At 43.3% G+C, this 17,788-nt stretch overlaps 1 protein-coding gene across 3 annotated transcripts in view; it reads right to left on the reverse strand.

Moving 5' to 3' along the window:
* The window catches only part of ripor1 (RHO family interacting cell polarization regulator 1), a 136,650-nt gene that overhangs the window by 10,201 nt on the left and 108,661 nt on the right, over nucleotides 1–17,788 (reverse strand). For all 3 annotated transcript variants that reach the window (XM_029696331.1, XM_029696330.1, XM_029696329.1), the window contains exons 2-9: nucleotides 13,772–13,895; nucleotides 12,203–12,352; nucleotides 12,039–12,117; nucleotides 11,905–11,928; nucleotides 11,662–11,715; nucleotides 1,016–1,165; nucleotides 606–669; nucleotides 406–449 (exon numbers count right to left, since the gene is read on the reverse strand). In XM_029696331.1, the coding sequence (XP_029552191.1) occupies nucleotides 406–449; nucleotides 606–669; nucleotides 1,016–1,165; nucleotides 11,662–11,715; nucleotides 11,905–11,928; nucleotides 12,039–12,117; nucleotides 12,203–12,352; nucleotides 13,772–13,869 (663 nt within the window). In that variant the 5' untranslated portion in view covers nucleotides 13,870–13,895. The remainder of the gene's footprint in view (nucleotides 1–405; nucleotides 450–605; nucleotides 670–1,015; nucleotides 1,166–11,661; nucleotides 11,716–11,904; nucleotides 11,929–12,038; nucleotides 12,118–12,202; nucleotides 12,353–13,771; nucleotides 13,896–17,788) is intronic.

Genomic DNA, 17,788 nt, shown 5'->3' on the forward strand with positions numbered 1-17,788 from the left:
CGCTGAGTCATTTGTGTTTGTGCTGAATGCAGAGTTCAGCACGGGAGGTTGTGTTTATAGGTGCCTTCTCCCTGCGAGGGAATGGAGTGTGCCACTGACTCACATTGATTATGCTGTCAATCATCACTAACTCTATGCATGTTAAACAGACAGAGGGAGTGCTGACACATTAACGCCTTTCCTTTTCCAATTACCCTCCTCCTGCAGTCTGCAGATAGCCCAGCTCTGAGAGGCCATGTTACTGTAGCATATACACTCCCTCCCTCCCTCCACCAGCACTAACGCTTAGAATGATGACGCTGTGGCAGCCATGCAGAAACTACTCCTGCAAGGACAGCAAGAGTGGAGGGAACAGAGAGAGAGGGAGAGAGAGCGATAAAAGGAGAGAGAAAAAAATGAACTCACCTCATACGTGTCCCCAGCACAAAGCCGTGCGAACCCTGCTAGACCTGCAACAAACAAAAAACCTTTCATGACCACATACAAGCAAACAAACAATCTTACAATGCAACCGTTTGATTGGGATAGACCAACAGGAAGCGAAGGTACACTGGGGTCCGGAGTCACAACAGACGAAGAGTGTAGATACACTGACATGAACATACCCTTCATCTTAACATGGAACTCCCCCAGCTGGTTTTCCAGCTCGCTCTCCAACATGCACATGTTCTATAAAGAGCGCGAGAGAGAGACAGAGAGACAGAGAGAGACAGACAGAGAGAGACAGAGAGAGACAGAGAGAGACAGAGAGAGACAGAGAGAGCGCGAGAGAGAGAGAGAGAATGTTATGGAAAAGCCTTCAAAGCAAAAACATTAGGCAGTCAACACTACAATCATTGTACTAATATCATAGAGCAAAGCTCTGGGAGAACGAGAGCACCTGTTCTTAGTCAGGTTACCCTACAGTCTTTGAACTCTGTCTCAGGAAAATGACTGTCCTCGGCTTCCTGTACATCTTATCCTGGTACTCCCTCCCTTCTTTCCCTCACTGATCAACTCTCCTCTCACCCCTCACCTCTGTGTATTCTTTGTAGCCTTTGTTGGCCTCAGACAGGCTCTCTCTGGCCTCGCGGCTGCCCTGGGAGACTGTGTAGGCCTTCACCATCTTATTGGCTCCATCCCTCAGCCGGTGCTGCATACAGTAGGCCTCATACAGCTCGTCAATCTGAGGAGGACAAAACACATGGATGGTTACTTTCATTTGTTCTTTACAGTGGTTATACAACTGTATATCTTTATTATATATTTTTTTAATGTTTTATTCACCAAACATTAAAACATACTGTACACCCTAAAACTCTCTTCATGAAACCTTTTCAATAATAGTAATCCATTTAGTAGTGACATATTAGATTTCCATTATCATGGAACCATAAAGCATGTAATTGCACCATAATCCTTCCTTTCGTTGTTTACACTTTAACAACCTCTGAAAAAAGTGTGTCTGAAAAATTAAGAAGCGACTGCAATACAGTGGAACTCCAGATGGTGACATTCCACTGGCCACACACACACACACACACACACACCTTTGCTTCCTGTTGTTGGCTTTCTTATTGGTCTACGACCTCCTCCTGCACCTCATTTTCCCACATATACACTATATATACAAAAGTATGTGGACACCCCTTCAATTTAGTGGATTCGGCAATTTCAGCCATACCCTTTGCTGATAGGTGTATAACATTGAGCACACGTCCATGCAATCTCCATAGACAAATATTGGCAGTAAAAATGAAAATTTTCTATAATTATCTGCCAAAATTGTTGCAACCCCTATTACTAGCCTGTTCAACCTCTCGTATCGTCTGAGATTCCCAAAGATTGGAAAGCTGCCACGGTCATCCCCCTCTTCAAAGGGGGAGACACTCTAGACCCAAACTGCTACAGACCTATATCTATCCTACCCTGCATCTCTAAGGTCTTCGAAAGCCAAGTTAACAAACAGATTACCGACCATTTTGAATCACACCGTACCTTCTCCGCTATGCAATCTGGTTTCAGAGCCGGTCATGGGTGCACCTCAGCCACGCTCAAGGTCCTTAACAATATCATAACCGCCATCGATAGAGACATTACTGTGCAGCTGTATTCATCGACCTGGCCAAGGCTTTCGACTCTGTCAATCACCACATTCTTATTGGCAGACTCGACAGCCTTGGTTTCTCAAATGATTGCCTCGCCTGGTTCACCAACAACTTCTCTGATAGAGTTCAGTGTGTCAAATCGGAGGGCCTGTTGTCCGGACCTCTGGCAGTATCTATGGGTGTGCCACAGGGTTCAATTCTTGGGACGACTCTCTTCTCTGTATACATCAATGATGTCGCTCTTGCTGCTGGTGATTCTCTGATCCACCTCTACGCAGACGACACCATTCTGTATACTTCTGGCCCCTCTTTGGACACTGTGTTAACTAACCTCCAGACGAGCTTCAATGCCATACAATTCTCCTTCCGTGGCCTCCAACTGCTCTTAAATGCAAATAAAACGAAATGCATGCTATTCAACCGATCATTGCCCGCACCTGCCCACCCATCCAGCATCACTACTCTGGACAACTCTGACTTAGAATACGTGGATAACTACAAATACCTGGGTGTCTGGCTAGACTGTAAACTCTCCTTCCAGACTCATATTAAGCATCTACAATCCAAAATTAAATCTAGAATCGGCTTCCTATTTCGCAACAAATCATCCTTCACTCATGCTGCCAAACATACCCTCGTAAAACTGACCATCCTACCGATCCTCAACTTCGGCAATGTCATCTATAAAATAGCCTCCAACACTCTACTCAACAAACTGGATGCAGTCTATCACAGTGCCATCCGTTTTGTCATCAAAGCCCCATACACTACCCACCATTGCGACCTATACGCTCTCGTTGGCTGGCCCTCACTTCATACTTGTCGCCAAACCCACTGGCTACAGGTTATCTACAAGTCTCTGCTAGGTAAAGCCCCGCCTTATCTCAGCTCGCTGGTCACCATAGCAGCACCCACTCGTAGCATGCGCTCCAGCAGGTATATCTCACTGGTCACCCCCAAAGCCAATTCCTCCCTTGGTCGCCTTTCCTTCCAGTTCTCTGCTGCCAATGACTGGAACGAACTGCAAATATCTCTGAAGCTGGAGATTCCCATCTCCCTCACTAGCTTTAAGCACCAGCTGTCAGAGCAGCTCACAGATCACTGCACCTGTTCATAGCTCATCTGTATACAGCCCATCTATCTACCTCATCCCCATACTGTATTTATTTATTCTGCTCCTTTTGCACCCCAGTATCTCTACTTGCACATCTACCATTCCAGTGTTTAATTGCCATACTGTAATTACTTTGCCACCGTGGCCTATTTATTGCCTTAATTCCCTTATTTTACCCAATTTGCACTCACTGTATATAGACCTTTTGTTTTCTTTTTTTCCTACTGTATTATTGACTATGTTTTGTTCATTCCATGTGTAACTCTGTTGCACGATAGCAACCAAAGCCCATGTAAGTCAGTTTATAACATTCTATCATTGGTTACTCAGAGTTGCCCATATTGACATTGGCTGCGGCCTCAGGCCCTATGGTGCTAACCTTGGAAAAGTAATTGCAATTTCTACCCTTTCCTCTATTACTAAATAGGGATAGACCAAATGGTGCAGTTCTATACAATCTTATAGCCATACCAACATTATAAATATTAACCATCAGACAGGGCCTGCAACCACCTATTGAACATAGCTCGTTTGAATTGGAGACTCCATGTGACTTTACAAATTGTAAAAAGGACTTGGGGTGATGCACCTGAACATTAGGAGCTTACTTCCTAAACTGGATTACATCAAGATCTGCGCCTAGCAGACTAATCCGGACATTCTGGTATTGACTGAAACTTGGATCTCTGGGGACATTCTGGACTGATATTAATATTGAGGGTTATAATGTGTTCAGAGCTGACATACAGAGTATTGAGGTGGTGGAGAGGCCATTCTTATTAAAACATATTTCTCTCTTTACTGAAATGTATTTCCCTTGCCCAAAAATTAGAGCTTTTATCTTCAAGCCTTTGTCTAAGAAAAAATGTATCCATAACCATTATAGGGGTGTACCGTCCTCCCTCGGCTAACCTTTGTGCACTCGAGGAGTTAACTAGTTTGTTGTCTTATTTTACTAAATCAGAAGTTACTATCCTGGGTGACCTAAATTATGATTGTCTGAAGCCTGCATTTCCCAATCTAAAAGACATGTGTAATGATCTAAACCTAACCCAGCTGGTGACTAAGCCTACACGGTCCAACCCTAAAGATCCATCAGTCCTCCACTACCTCAACCCTTATTTTAATGAATACACCAGAGAAATTACATTTCTACTGGTGTCTTCGCCCAAGACATTAGTGACAATTCCCCAGTTGTTTGTGTTAGAAATGTGAGAATACAAACTCAGCCTCGTGTCAGCACAAAGAGGAACTTTAAAAACCTTCAGTCAGGCTTTTTTACATGATCTTTATTTTAGTGATCTTTATTTTAGTGTGTTAGAAATGTGAGAATACAAACTCAGCCTCATGTCAGCACAAAGAGGAACTTTAAAAACCTTCAGTCAGGCTTTTTTACATGATCTTTATTTTAGTGACCTTGACTGTACTTCAGCTATACCTGAACCTGATTTATCTTTGAGCCTTTTTGCAAATGTCTTCAATTCTTTGTGGGTAATCATGCTCTCTTCAAAAAATGAAGGGTTAAAGGCAGATGGAATGTCTGGAACACTCCAGAATTATCAGAAGTCATTCGTAACAGAGATGATGCTTGGATCAAGACCAGGAATACAGGCTTAGTCCCGGACTGGCAAGCTTTTAAGCAACTGAGGAATCATTGTGTAAGACAAATCAGAAAGCATAAATCTGATTATTATGTAACTGCTCTTTTGGATTGTAATAGGAACCCTGCTAAATTCTGGAAAAATGTGAAATCTCCTTTCTGCCACAACAAATTAATTCAGGCACTGCCCTCATTATGGGAAAAAACGGCATCATTGATGTATTTAATCACCATTTTATTTCAGCGGGCTCTGTCTTTGAAATAACTTCTAAGCCTATTCACAATGATATTGAGCTGGATGCTGATAGGGGAAACTTGCCGAATGATCAGAGAAATTAGTCAAAGCTTTTCTTTTAGGCTATTTACAGAAAAATAAGTCCTGGATGCTTTGCTAGCAGTAGACAACAAGAAAGCCACAATAAATCCACAAGGGCCAACCAATTACATTCCGGTCTGCTTAAAACCTGTTGAGGACAGACGTTCCGCCAGCGGGACCCCTCGCCAACAGCCAATGGAATAGCAGGGCGCGAAATACAAAACAACAAAAATATCATAATTCAAATTTCTCAAACAATCAACTATTTTACACCATTTTAAAGATAAACTTCTCGTTAATCCAACCACATTGTCCGATTTCAAAAAGGCTTTACGGCGAAAGCATAGCATTAGATTATGTTAGGACGTCACCTTGACAAGAAAAACCACACAGCCATTTTCCAAGCAAGGAGAGGCGTCACAAAAACCAGAAATACAGCTAAAATGAATCACTAACCTTTGACGATCTTCATCAGATGACACTCCTAGGACATTATGTTACACAATACATGTATGTTTTGTTCGATAAAGTTCATATTTATATTAAAAAAAAACATTTTACATTGGCGTGTGATGTTCAGAAAATGTTTTGCCTCCAAAACCTCCGGTGAATGAGCACATCAATTTACAAAAATACTCATCATAAACTTTGATCAAATTTACAACAGCGTCCCACCTAGCCCATAGAAGTTAAAAAACATATAAACTCAGCATAAAAAGAAATGTCCATTTTTCAGGACCCTGTCTTTCAAAGATAATTTGTAAAAATCCCAATAACGTCACAGATCTTCATTGTAAAGGGTTTAAACACTGTTTCCCATGCTTGTTCAATGAACCATAAATAATTAATGAACATGCACCTGTGGAACGGTCGTTAAGACACTAACAGCTTACAGACAGTAGGCAATTAAGGTCACAGTTATGAAAACTTAGGACACAAGAGGCCTTTCGACTGACTCTGAAAAACACCAAAAGAAAGACGCCCAGGGTCCCGGCTCATTTGCGTGAACGTGCCTTAGGCATGCTGCAAGGAGGCATGAGGACTGCAGATGTGGCCAAAGCAATAAATTGCAATGTCCGTACTGTGAGACGCCTAAGACAGTGCTACAGGGAGATAGGATGGACAGCTGATCGTCCTCGCAGTGGCAGACCACGTGTAACAACACCTGCACAGGATCGGTACATCCGAACATCACACCTGCGGGACAGGTACAGGATGGCAACAACTGCCCGAGTTACACCAGGAACAAACAATCCCTCCATCAGTGCTCAGATTCTCAGCCTATTGCGGACAGAGGCTGGACTGAGGGCTTGTAGGCCTGTTGTAAGGCAGGTCCTCAACAGACATCACCGGCAACATCGTCGTCTATGGGCAGAAACCCACCATCGCTGGACCAGACAGGACTGGCAAAAGTGCTCTTCACTGACGAGTCGCGGTTTTGTCTCACCAGGGGTGATGGGCGGATTTGCATTTATCGTCAAAGGAATGACGATAAAACACCGAGGCCTGTACTCTGGAGCGGGATCGATTTGGAGGTGGAGGGTCCGTCATGGTCTGTGGCGGTGTGTCATATCATCATAGGACTGAGCTTGTTGTCATTTCAGGCAATCTCAACGCTGTGCGTTACAGGGAAGACATCCTCCTCCCTCATGTGGTACCTTTCCTGCAGGTTCATCCTGACATGACCCTCCAGGATGACAATGCCACCAGCCATACTGCTCGTTCTGTGTGTGATTTCCTGCAAGACAGGAGTGTCAGTGTTCTGCATTGGCCAGCAAAGAGCCCGGATCTCGTCTGGGACCTGTTGGATCGGAGGGTGAGGGTCGTGCAGGTGCCTTGGTGGAAGAGTGGGGTAACATCTCACAGCAAGAACGGGCAAATCTGGTGCAGTCCATGAGGAGGAGGAGCACTGCAGTACTTAACCTGTTGGGGATAGGGGGCAGTATTTGCACAGCCGGATAAAAAACGTACCCGATTTAATCTGGTTACTACTCCTGCCCAGTAACTAGAATATGCATATAATTGTTTGATTTGGATAGAAAACACCATAAAGTTTCTAAAACTGGTGTCTGTGAGTATAACAGAACTCATTTGGCAGGCCGAAGCCTGAGAAGATTCCAAACAGGAAGCGCTCTCTCTGACTATTTCTTGGCCTTCTTGATCATCTCTAACCAAAACAGGGGATCTCTGGCATAACGTGACATTTTCTAACTCTCCCATAGGCTCTCAGAGGGCGCCAGAACGATGAATGGTGACTTTGCAGGCCATGGCTGAAAAACAGTAGCGCATTTGGATAGTGGTCGATCTGAGAACAATGAGACTGAGGCGTGTGCACGAGCCGACACCATGTTTTTATTTTTTCGTCTTTGAACGGAAACACGGTTTCCCGGTCGGAATATTATCGCTTTTTTACGAGAAAAATCGCATAAAAATTGATTTTAGCGTTTGACATGCTTCGAAGTACGGTAATGGAATGTTTAGAATTTTTTTGTCACGAAACGCGTCGGGCGCGTCACCCTTCTTTACCCTTCGGATAGTGTCTTGAACGCACGAACAAAACGCCGCTATTTGGATATAACTATGGATTATTTGGAACCAAACCAACATTTGTTATTGAAGTAGAAGTCCTGGGAGTGCATTCTGACGAAGAACACCAAAGGTAATCAAACTTTTCTAATAGTAATTCTGAGTTTGGTGAGTACCACACTTGGTGGGTGTCAAAATAGCTAGCCTGTGATGGCCGGGCTATCTACTCAGAATATTGCAAAATGTGCTTTCACCGAAAAGCTATTTTAAAATCGGACATAACGATTGCATATAGGAGTTCTGTATCTATAATTCTTAAAATAATTGTTATGTTTTTGTGAACGTTTATCGTGAGTAATTTAGTAAATTCACCGGAAGTGTTCGGTGGGAATGCTAGTCACATGCTAGTCACATGCTAATGTAAAAAGCTGGTTTTTGATATAAATATGAACTTGATTGAACAAAACATGCATGTATTGTATAACATAATGTCCTAGGAGTGTCATCTGATGAAGATCATCAAAGGTTAGTGCTGCATTTAGCTGTGGTTTTGGTTTTTGTGACATTATATGCTAGCTTGAAAAATGGGTGTCTGATTATTTCTGGCTGGGTACTCTGCTGACATAATCTAATGTTTTGCTTTCGTTGTAAAGCCTTTTTGAAATCGGACAGTGTGGTTAGATTAACGAGAGGCTTGTCTTTAAAATGGTGCAAATAGTCATATGTTTGAGAAATTTAAGTAATAGCATTTCTAAGGTATTTGCATATCGCGCCACGGGATTCCACTGGCTGTTGAGTAGGTGGGACGCAAGATACTGACTGTTACTTTTGATCCCCCCCCATATTTATTTAGTAAATTACATCACCGAAGTCAAGGATCGGTAGGATAGTCAGTTTTACGAGGGTATGTTTGGCAGCATGAGTGAAGGAGGCTTTGTTGTGAAATAGGAAGCCGATTCTAGATTTAATTTTGGATTAGATATGCTTAATGTGAGCCTGGAAGGAGAGTTTACAGTCTAACCAGACACCTAGGTATTTATAGTTGTCCACATATTCTAAGTCAGAACCGTCCAGAGTAGTGATGCTAGTCGGGCGGGCGGGTGCAGGCAGCGATTGGTTGAAGAGTATAGATGCCCGAGTTGCCTAACCCATTCACAGGACTGGTTAACTCCGCTTTAATGTATATTAAAACACAAAAGATGAAAACAATTATGTTGTATATACAGGGAGCATTTGTAAAAAAGAGACCTAGGTCTTCCCTGTTCAAATAAAGGTTCCATAAAATTCATACTAACTCCCAGTGACACAAAAGCTGACAATCTACGACAGATAACGTACAACCTAAAAAAATACAAAACGTACAACCTCTGACACACACAAAAAACAACACTGTCTGCATGTCCCATCAAATAACATTGTAGCAGACTCTTACAGATTAAACTTTTATTCGCCCTGTCCAGAACATCACAAATTGTTTTCAGGTTACGGGATAAGTGTGTTATTGTGTGTTATGACTTTTCCCAGATTTTCTGAATCAGTGCACATCGCTTCCAGCACGGAGCCTCATTCACTAAATGACACCCCACTATCTCCCCACTTTCAGACACCCTGATTCATCACAGTGAGTGACCCAGAATGTCAGGCCCACACTGTGTCTGTGTGGATACATACGCTGAGCTGCTGCTCACACGCCAGCCTGAATGAATTAGTAAACAGACAAAAACCATGCGAGCTCCATTCACTAAAGCCGACTCCACGGGAGATGTGTTTTATGAGTATGTGAGAGGGTGCATCACAATCCTTTTCATTCTGATAGCATTGAGAGCACCACCCCCCCTCTCGCCACTCCCTCGTTCTTCACCTTCTGTCACATTCCCTCCATTTCCTGGTGATCACAGAGCGCTAGCTCCACCTGTCTGGTCTGGTCCACTTAGCCACGACGCCACACAACAGCACTCTAACTGCATTCCTGATGACCCACTCATACGGTCTCAACATGTTGCTTTGAAGACTATCCTCTTTGTTACGTAAAACTACCCTCCATGTGTGTTTACGATGAAACACTAGCTGATGTGTGTTTAAGATGAAATAACTGATTTTTGGAGTGAGTAATGGTGTATGTCTCCTCTAACTTCACTCACAGCAGCCAAAAACAAAACCACCTGCTAAACTACTAGCTAGTGAAACACGGTTCTGGACAGCCTGCATAACCCATCAGCGTTGGGAGAGAGAGGTTAACCTGGAATAAAGCTACACTAAGTAGGCAATAGGCATAGGTCAGGGGTCACTGTGTGTGTAGAGGTCAAACAGGACCAAAGGTCAGACTAGAGGAAAATCACCATATTTAACAGGACAAGTCTGCAGATGGCAAATGCTTCTCCATTGAGATGTGATGATTAAAGCCAAAGTGTTCCCCTGTGGAGCTGACTGGGAGACTGAGCAGAGGGGGAGCCACCAAATCCTCTGCATTGCAGAAGCACTGAGCAGAGCAGACTGAAGAATTACAAACAATAAATGACTGTACTCTGGCACAGAACTTTACATACGTAGGCTCCCATATTGCACTTTCAAACACACACTCATATAGTATAAAACATGAGCACATAAATGTAAACACACACACATGCACACACATCAGGCTGGCCACAGAGACGCCATTGCTCCACGGGGGGAAACGAGGTAAAAAAAGGAAAGGAGAAAAAATGAAAAGAAAGCAGCTCTTTAAATGTTAATGTACAGGCAGAGGCCGAGCCAGGCAGAGCTGGAGTGAGGGAGAGGCAGATTGATTCCTCTGTCATCCCAATCAGCCCCCTCTATCCATCTGGAGGTGGTTACTGACTGTTACTGTGAGGCTGAGGCAGACTCAGCCGGGCAGCCTTCATCTGCATCGCTCACCAACTGCTCCAGCTCAAGACTCTCCCTCCCCATCTTTCTCCCTCCCGCTCTCTCTTTCTCCCAGAGGAACTACGTGCCCCACAAGGGAGGCCCTGTTCAGGAACATCTCAACTATGACACATCTGTTGTAGTCTAATCTATCGATTAAAAGCAGTCAACACCGTTATTTTATCAGAAACATTTTAATATCTTGCACATCTGCACTCGACCCCCCCCAAACCAGCCCTGAGACAGACCGCTCAAGGAACCTTCAGAATAATAACCAAACACTGCTGTTTCCTTCTGGAGGGGATATCAGCCTAACTGTCACCAGGAAAGGGAAGGGCAGATCAACAAGTGGTTAAGTTTACTTTCAAATTCAAAATAAACCCTCTGCTCTCCTTACCTAGGTGATGGGCCATGACATTTGACCCCTAGGAGGTGAGGCTCCCCCTGCTTGTAAAACAAAAACTAATCATACATCAATAAGGTAGGAGTAGGAAGACAAGGAGGAGGAAGACGAGGAGGAGGATGTGTTCCTGTGCTGCTGCAGCTGTGTCAGGTTAACAGCCTGGTCAGTATACTCCTCTCCCAGGATAGGGTTAAAACTCTCAGAAAATAAACCAAGAATGTGAGACTAGCATGAGGCCGCCCCCTGCTAGTGAACCATGTCCAGGCATACCGTGTGTGTGTGTGTGTGTGTGTGTGTGTGTGTGTGTGTGTGTGTGTGTGTGTGTGTGTGTGTGTGTGTGTGTGTGTGTGTGTGTGTGTGTGTACAAACACAGGGCTTGTTTTAAAAGCTAAAGGGCAGCACCTCAATGGTCACTAATTCATAAGCACAGTGAATAAGCCAAGAGCTGCTGGACCTTACCCATAGACTGAAGCCTGCCAGTAACACCCACACATAATCATTGTTAGAGGCCCTTTCTGTCTGAGGCCTGCTGTAGTGTGTGGGTACTCAGTCGTAATAAAATGAAAACCTACATAATGTATGTAGCTTACATCATTTTTATTAACACGCCTTCCCACATCTATTTCTATCCGACACACCCAAGATAAATAAACTTTGCACTTTTCCAACTTACCAATCAATCACACAATCATTTTCCGTTCGCTCTCTCACACACACAAACACACGGCTTACCTTGCTTAGATGGAACTCAAGCCGTCGCATAAACCTCTCAACCACCTTCACTTGCTGTTGGAAGAAACACAAGGACTCCTCTTTCAAAATGATGCTCAAATAATGGATATAATGTAATCTGGGACCAATGGATTGCTGTCTGATTATTTTACAAGACCTAAACGTTTGGATTAAGCATATGATTACTGTGTGATACTGTACAATAGATTGGGTGAATAATATAGAAGACAGGGTAAAACTCACCTTATCCAGCTCATAGAGAAACCCCTGAAAAGGAACAAGAAAATCATGTGACTATACAGTCCAGTAAAAACCATTACAAGGTCAAGTGAGCGTACAGCCATTTTATGGCAGATTCAAGACATGGTGGTACCTACCAGACGAGAGTTCCTCTTGGATTCCCTCATTTGTCGGCTCAGGCTGTCCAGCTCTATCTGGTGCACCTGCAGGTAAGACCTGAGACAGACACATGGCAGGTCAATTTCCTGTCTGAGCAGGCATGCATGACAATAATGTTTTGTGCAAAAGCATGTGTACTCACTGCAGGCCTCTCTTCAGAGCCTCGTAGACCTCGTCCAGCCTCTCTGGCTGTGGCACCTTGGGCGGTGGGGATTTGGCGGAGAGGGTGAACATCCTACTGGCTCTGGAGGGCTTCCTGGTGACCCTCGGGGTGCTGAACACCGACAGGTTCCTAAAACACAACACACAAAAGCCTTTTTCTAACTGTGCTGCTGAAGCTGTAGTGCTTCAATCACTGTGACTGTTGGTGAGTTGATGGAATCAAGTAAGAGGGACTTTAACATGCTATGGAGATAAGTTTCATTCATACAGAACAGGCCAAAGACATGTTTGGAGTGTCCCATCTCCAACCCACCCTACCAGAGCAGTGAAGCATGGATGTGCACAGTCAGGGGTGATGATAACATTCTGAGTTGATGAATAAAATAATCAATATCACTTTATAAAATGCAACAGGTAATCGATTTGAGGCAAGACTCCTCTTTCACAGATGACAGGCAAGTCAATGGGCTACGGAAGAGAGATGTGTCTGTCTAGGCTGCTCATATTCTCTTCAGCAAGATACTGCCTGATCAGTCAACACACCTTTCCTCCAGACATAGAACTCTAGTAACTGCTTCATATTAATGCATTTCTCATTTTTCTGCAATGTGCCAAATGTAAGAGATGGATTTCCTCTCTTCCTCGGTATCTCCTGATGCGGTATCTCCTGAAGCACTCTCTCTCTCTCTCTCCCTCTCTCTTTACTCTCTCTCTCTTTACTCTCTCTCTCTATTTAGCACAAACTCATGCTCCTGTGACTCAAGAATACACACTCCATTCTCCTCTCTCTGTTCTTCCTTTAATATTCTGACTCCATTCTCCTCTCTCTGTTCTTCCTTTAATATTCTGACTCCATTCTCCTCTCTCGGTTCTTCCTTTAATATTCTGACTCCATTCTCCTCTCTCTGTTCTTCCTTTAATATTCTGACTCCCTTCTCCTCTCTCTGTTCTTCCTTTAATATTCTGACTCCCTTCTCCTCTCTCTGTTCTTCCTTTAATATTCTGACTCCATTCTCCTCTCTGTTCTTCCTTTAATATTCTGACTCCATTCTCCTCTCTCTGTTCTTCCTTTAATATTCTGACTCCATTCTGTCTTGTTTTCTGGCAGATGGACCTTCATTAATAAATAACTCGAGACCTTCATTTTCCTCCATTCTACCCGACAATACTTTGATGATCACTTTGTTGATAGACCAAAGCTCCCCCCCAGGGACCATATGCTCCTATTAAAAACTCAGCTTTGAAGGCAGGAAAATTACAATGAACAATAAATATTTTGCCCTCGTCATGAAAGGAGAGGCCTCCAGTACCGCCGCCTCAGGAAGTGTGGGCTTTACAGGACGTCCTGTCAGGTGGGGCTCGAAAGTAGACACACAGTCTATGGTGTTTGTGTCAAATAGATGAGTGTGTATCACAAATCTTCCAATGTTGAGAACAGTAGCCTAGAGCTGCATTGCTGAATGTGTAGAAAGTCAACGCAGACGTGTACTCACCAGTAAGGTCTATAACAGTAATGTACACTTGACCTTGTCAGAGGGAGTGTCCTCACCTGTAGGGCTTATCGTAGGAGTTGACCCCGGCAAAGGACTGGCTCCTAGTGATGGATCTGGAGATAACTCGGCGCGATGGGCGCACGGAAAGGGACATGGTGGAGACAGCTTTGGAGGGACTCCCTGCAGAGGCAAAGGAAGGGGAAGGCTTTAGAGGTTGCACAACGACACACAAAAGGGGGACACAGTTTGGCTACTCTGTCTGGGAACTGCAGGAAAACACCATAACAAAATGAGCAGAGCAGAATATGTATAATTGAACCCTGTTTCTACTGGCATTGTTCTTTCACAAGAACTCTTACGCAATGTTTTTTTTCTCAAATACAAGTTCCTGAAATCTTGTTAGGTCCATGCACTCTTGGTTCGGTGCACCTTGAGCCTTGTGAATCAAACTGGCTTTTTTCTCCTAAACATGTTACCTAATAAGCTGCAGGGGCTGCACCCTCCTGGCAAAAATACCAGTTCTTCACATCAAAGCATTTTATTATCAACCTACCCCTAAGAGCTCTTGAAGAGATTATGTAAGAAAAATATAATCTAATGCCTTGTAGAGATGTTGCTCTGTGCATCTCTCTATTGCATGAACAGTGATGTCCAAAGCCACTCTAGCATAAGACACAGAAGTGCATTGTTTTTGGATTAAAAAAGTACCAGCAAGTTTTGGTTTGTAGCAAATCTGCAGATTCAAATGATCTTACATGTTAACATGAATTTGATTATCTAACGTTCAACATGCCATAATTTGCCTTAATGCATCTGCCATAACGTATTAAGCAACTAAAATGTTAAATGTCAAAGGCAGTTGAAGTGTTTCTGTATTGTAGGCCTGCCCTCCCACTGCCCTACCTCTCCCCCTGTCCCTTTTGCTCTGTGTACCTTCATATTCCCTCCCTCTTCCTGTGATGAAGCAGTGAGGGTACTGTGTGTCACTGCTTCCACACTGGAAACAAAGGCCAGTGAAGATCCAGGGATAACAGTGACACAGTACAGACTGAAAACACATTACTGCTGCCTGCCCACTATCTCTGTTCTCTACCACCCACACTCTTCCTCTAGAGCTGCCTGCCCACCATATCTCTGTTCTCTACCACCCACGCTCTTCTTCTAGAGCTGCCTGCCCACCATATCTCTGTTCTCTACCACCCACACTCTTCTTCTAGAGCTGCCTGCCCACCATATCTCTGTTCTCTACCACCCACGCTCTTCCTCTAGAGCTGCCTGCCCACTATCTCCATTCTCTACCACCCACGCTCTTCCTCTAGAGCTGCCTGCCCACTATCTCCATTCTCTACCACCCACACTCTTCCTCTAGAGCTGCCTGCCCACTATCTCTATTCTCTACCACCCACGCTCTTCTTCTAGAGCTGCCTGCCCACTATCTCTATTCTCTACCACCCACGCTCTTCCTCTAGAGCTGTCTGGGCACAACACAAAGTATTGACCATGTGATCTGCACTTGTATCAAGGAGGATAGTTGTGCGGGGGATGACAGAGAGAAAAATAAACATAAGTGAGAAGATTGGGCTTTCCGAGATAAACTTCCAGTGTGTGAGTGTCTCTCTGAGTTCATTGTGAGTATTCAGCAGTGGCGTTCCAGGCCCTGACACTGGGGACTTTGTCTCAGCATTAGCGACATCTCCATCACACAGGGCCCAAAACAAGGTCCTCTTTGATAGAAGAAGAAAAAAGGGAGTGATTGAGACTAGATTAAAACACACACCAATCACCAGGGACTCAGCCAGGACAAGAGCCCAACACAGAGAGACAGGCCCTGTGAGGTTAGGCAGCCTCGGGTGGGCCAACTATTGGCAGGCCTCAGGCACAGATATTTTAGCTTCAAGACACAGGATCAGCCCGGCTGTTACCCACACATTAAATGGCATTCTAAAGTGTAGTTTTAGTCTGTGGCAGCTACAGTTCTACTGAGCAGTGTGGTTTTGGCCAGACCCTTTAGTTTTATCAGTGTTGTCGTGTTTGGTCAGCAGCACTGATATCAGTTCCTTAGATACAGAGATGCATCCCGGCCCTAAGGAAGGAAGCCAAGGCTCATTTTGGACTTGCAGGAGTGGTAGTCAGGATTCAGCGGTCACAGCTGGTCCTTTCCATCTAAAAGGACCCATGAGCACCAACATGTGAAGTTCATAGGAGCATGTCAAATTGGGTGTCAAATGAAAGCTAAGAGTCTATATTTTTGAGAAATAAAGGCACATATTCAGTACATTTTCAACCATTCTAAAAATGTGGAATAAGGAAAGACTTGATATCTACCAAAAAAGTCTTAAGGTATTAGAAATACATCAAAACAAAATAATGTGGAAGTAAAGACCCCTGCCAACTAATAGCAACATTTATTTTGGGAGACATCTCTGCCTCATGACGAGTGAGAATAATGAAAGTTCACAGAAGTAAAGGCAGACCTAGCAATTAGTTAGTGTTATTACTGATATCAATTTTGTTTATTAATTATTAAGTGATTCAAACTCAAAATTGCTTTACATAATCAATAACATAATTTCTGCAATTGAATTGGCTACAATGGGAAATCATAGTAGTCATAAAGCACAGTTGGGCTCAAATTTGGACAGAACAGTACAGTAGAGCAAAGTAGACTAGAGTTCAGTAGAGTACACTATAATGTACTGCTTTGTACTGTACTAAACTCTACTGTGCTGTACTTTGATGTTCAAACTTGTGAAAGAGACTTGGTCCGGACTAGGGTTGTTGCGGTGACCGTATTACCCCCACACCAGCTGTCACGAGTCATGAAGGCAGTCAAATTCCACATGACGGTTTAGTCACGGTAATTTAGTCACGGCTTCTCCAAGCTCTGATGCTGGTCATTAGTAGCCTACCAAACTTGCTAACTGCCTGGTACTCAGCACTCTATTTTCCCTCTAAATCACTCTGACATCAATGCAAATGTAATCTAAATTCTAATAAAACACTTCATGAGAGCCCATGAGTTCATGTCGCACAACATTTCTGTAGGCTATGCAAATGCATGAGAAACAGAGTGATGGCCTCTACTAAAAAGAGGAGGTTGCCATCAGCTTTCCATAGGCTAGGCCTACTATATTTATTTTTCAACTTTCCTAATATTAAGCACAATTGCTTATATTTACAACAGGGGTATAGCCTATCTGGATGGCATGGAAATAAACCACGGGGAAAAGCGTCCGCCATTTGCTATTTAAGTGCATAGATGACGTATTTTTTCCCCGCTGCCCCTGTGTCGATACAGGGGCATGATACTGGTCCATTCTAAATCAAAATGTCACATTATTTAGTATATGTAAAGACAAGATTAAATCAATAATAGTCTGATGGGTGACAATATTAGCCTATAACCTGTGAATTATATATTATGACTTATATTATGATGCCCAGCATAAGAAGCAATGCATTTTTTTTGCGACTTGTTCAAATCATAGTCACACACCTCATGTAGCATAGCCCATAGGCCTATATGTTTTAATGAGGTTTGTATCACAACTAAAGTGGCCAAATAACTTAATATAATTAAGCACATGAATCTGCTTTATAAGGGTTGTAACAGCCTAACTGGCATATATAAGCAGTATGTGAGTTTCAAGTTTGGGGAAGATATTAAAATCATTACATGTATAATTGCATTTGCGGTCACTTTTGATAATGATGTTTTCTGCTAATGGAACATTCATGCTTATAGCCTAGTACCATGTGCACATTACTGCACTTATAATGTGAAGAAATAGCCTAATAGTTTATCAACATTTTAAGCTAAAACGTTCTGATCTGTTGTGTCAGCCACATTGCATAAATGTTTTTACCTTTATTTAAGTAGGCAAGTCAGTTAAGAACAAATTCTTATTTACAATGACGGCCTATTGCATAAAAAAGTATTTTGATGCTAGTGGTTGTATTAATGTGGAACTATCACTTCCCACAACTGTCCCAGACTATGTTTGGAATATTTATTTCTCGCACAGAATAGGTTGACCTTTGTACTATGGGGGATAGTAGATTGACATAGGCTA

The sequence above is a fragment of the Salmo trutta genome, chromosome 17 (genome assembly GCF_901001165.1).
Source record: "Salmo trutta chromosome 17, fSalTru1.1, whole genome shotgun sequence".
Classification (NCBI taxonomy): Eukaryota; Metazoa; Chordata; class Actinopteri; order Salmoniformes; family Salmonidae; genus Salmo; species Salmo trutta.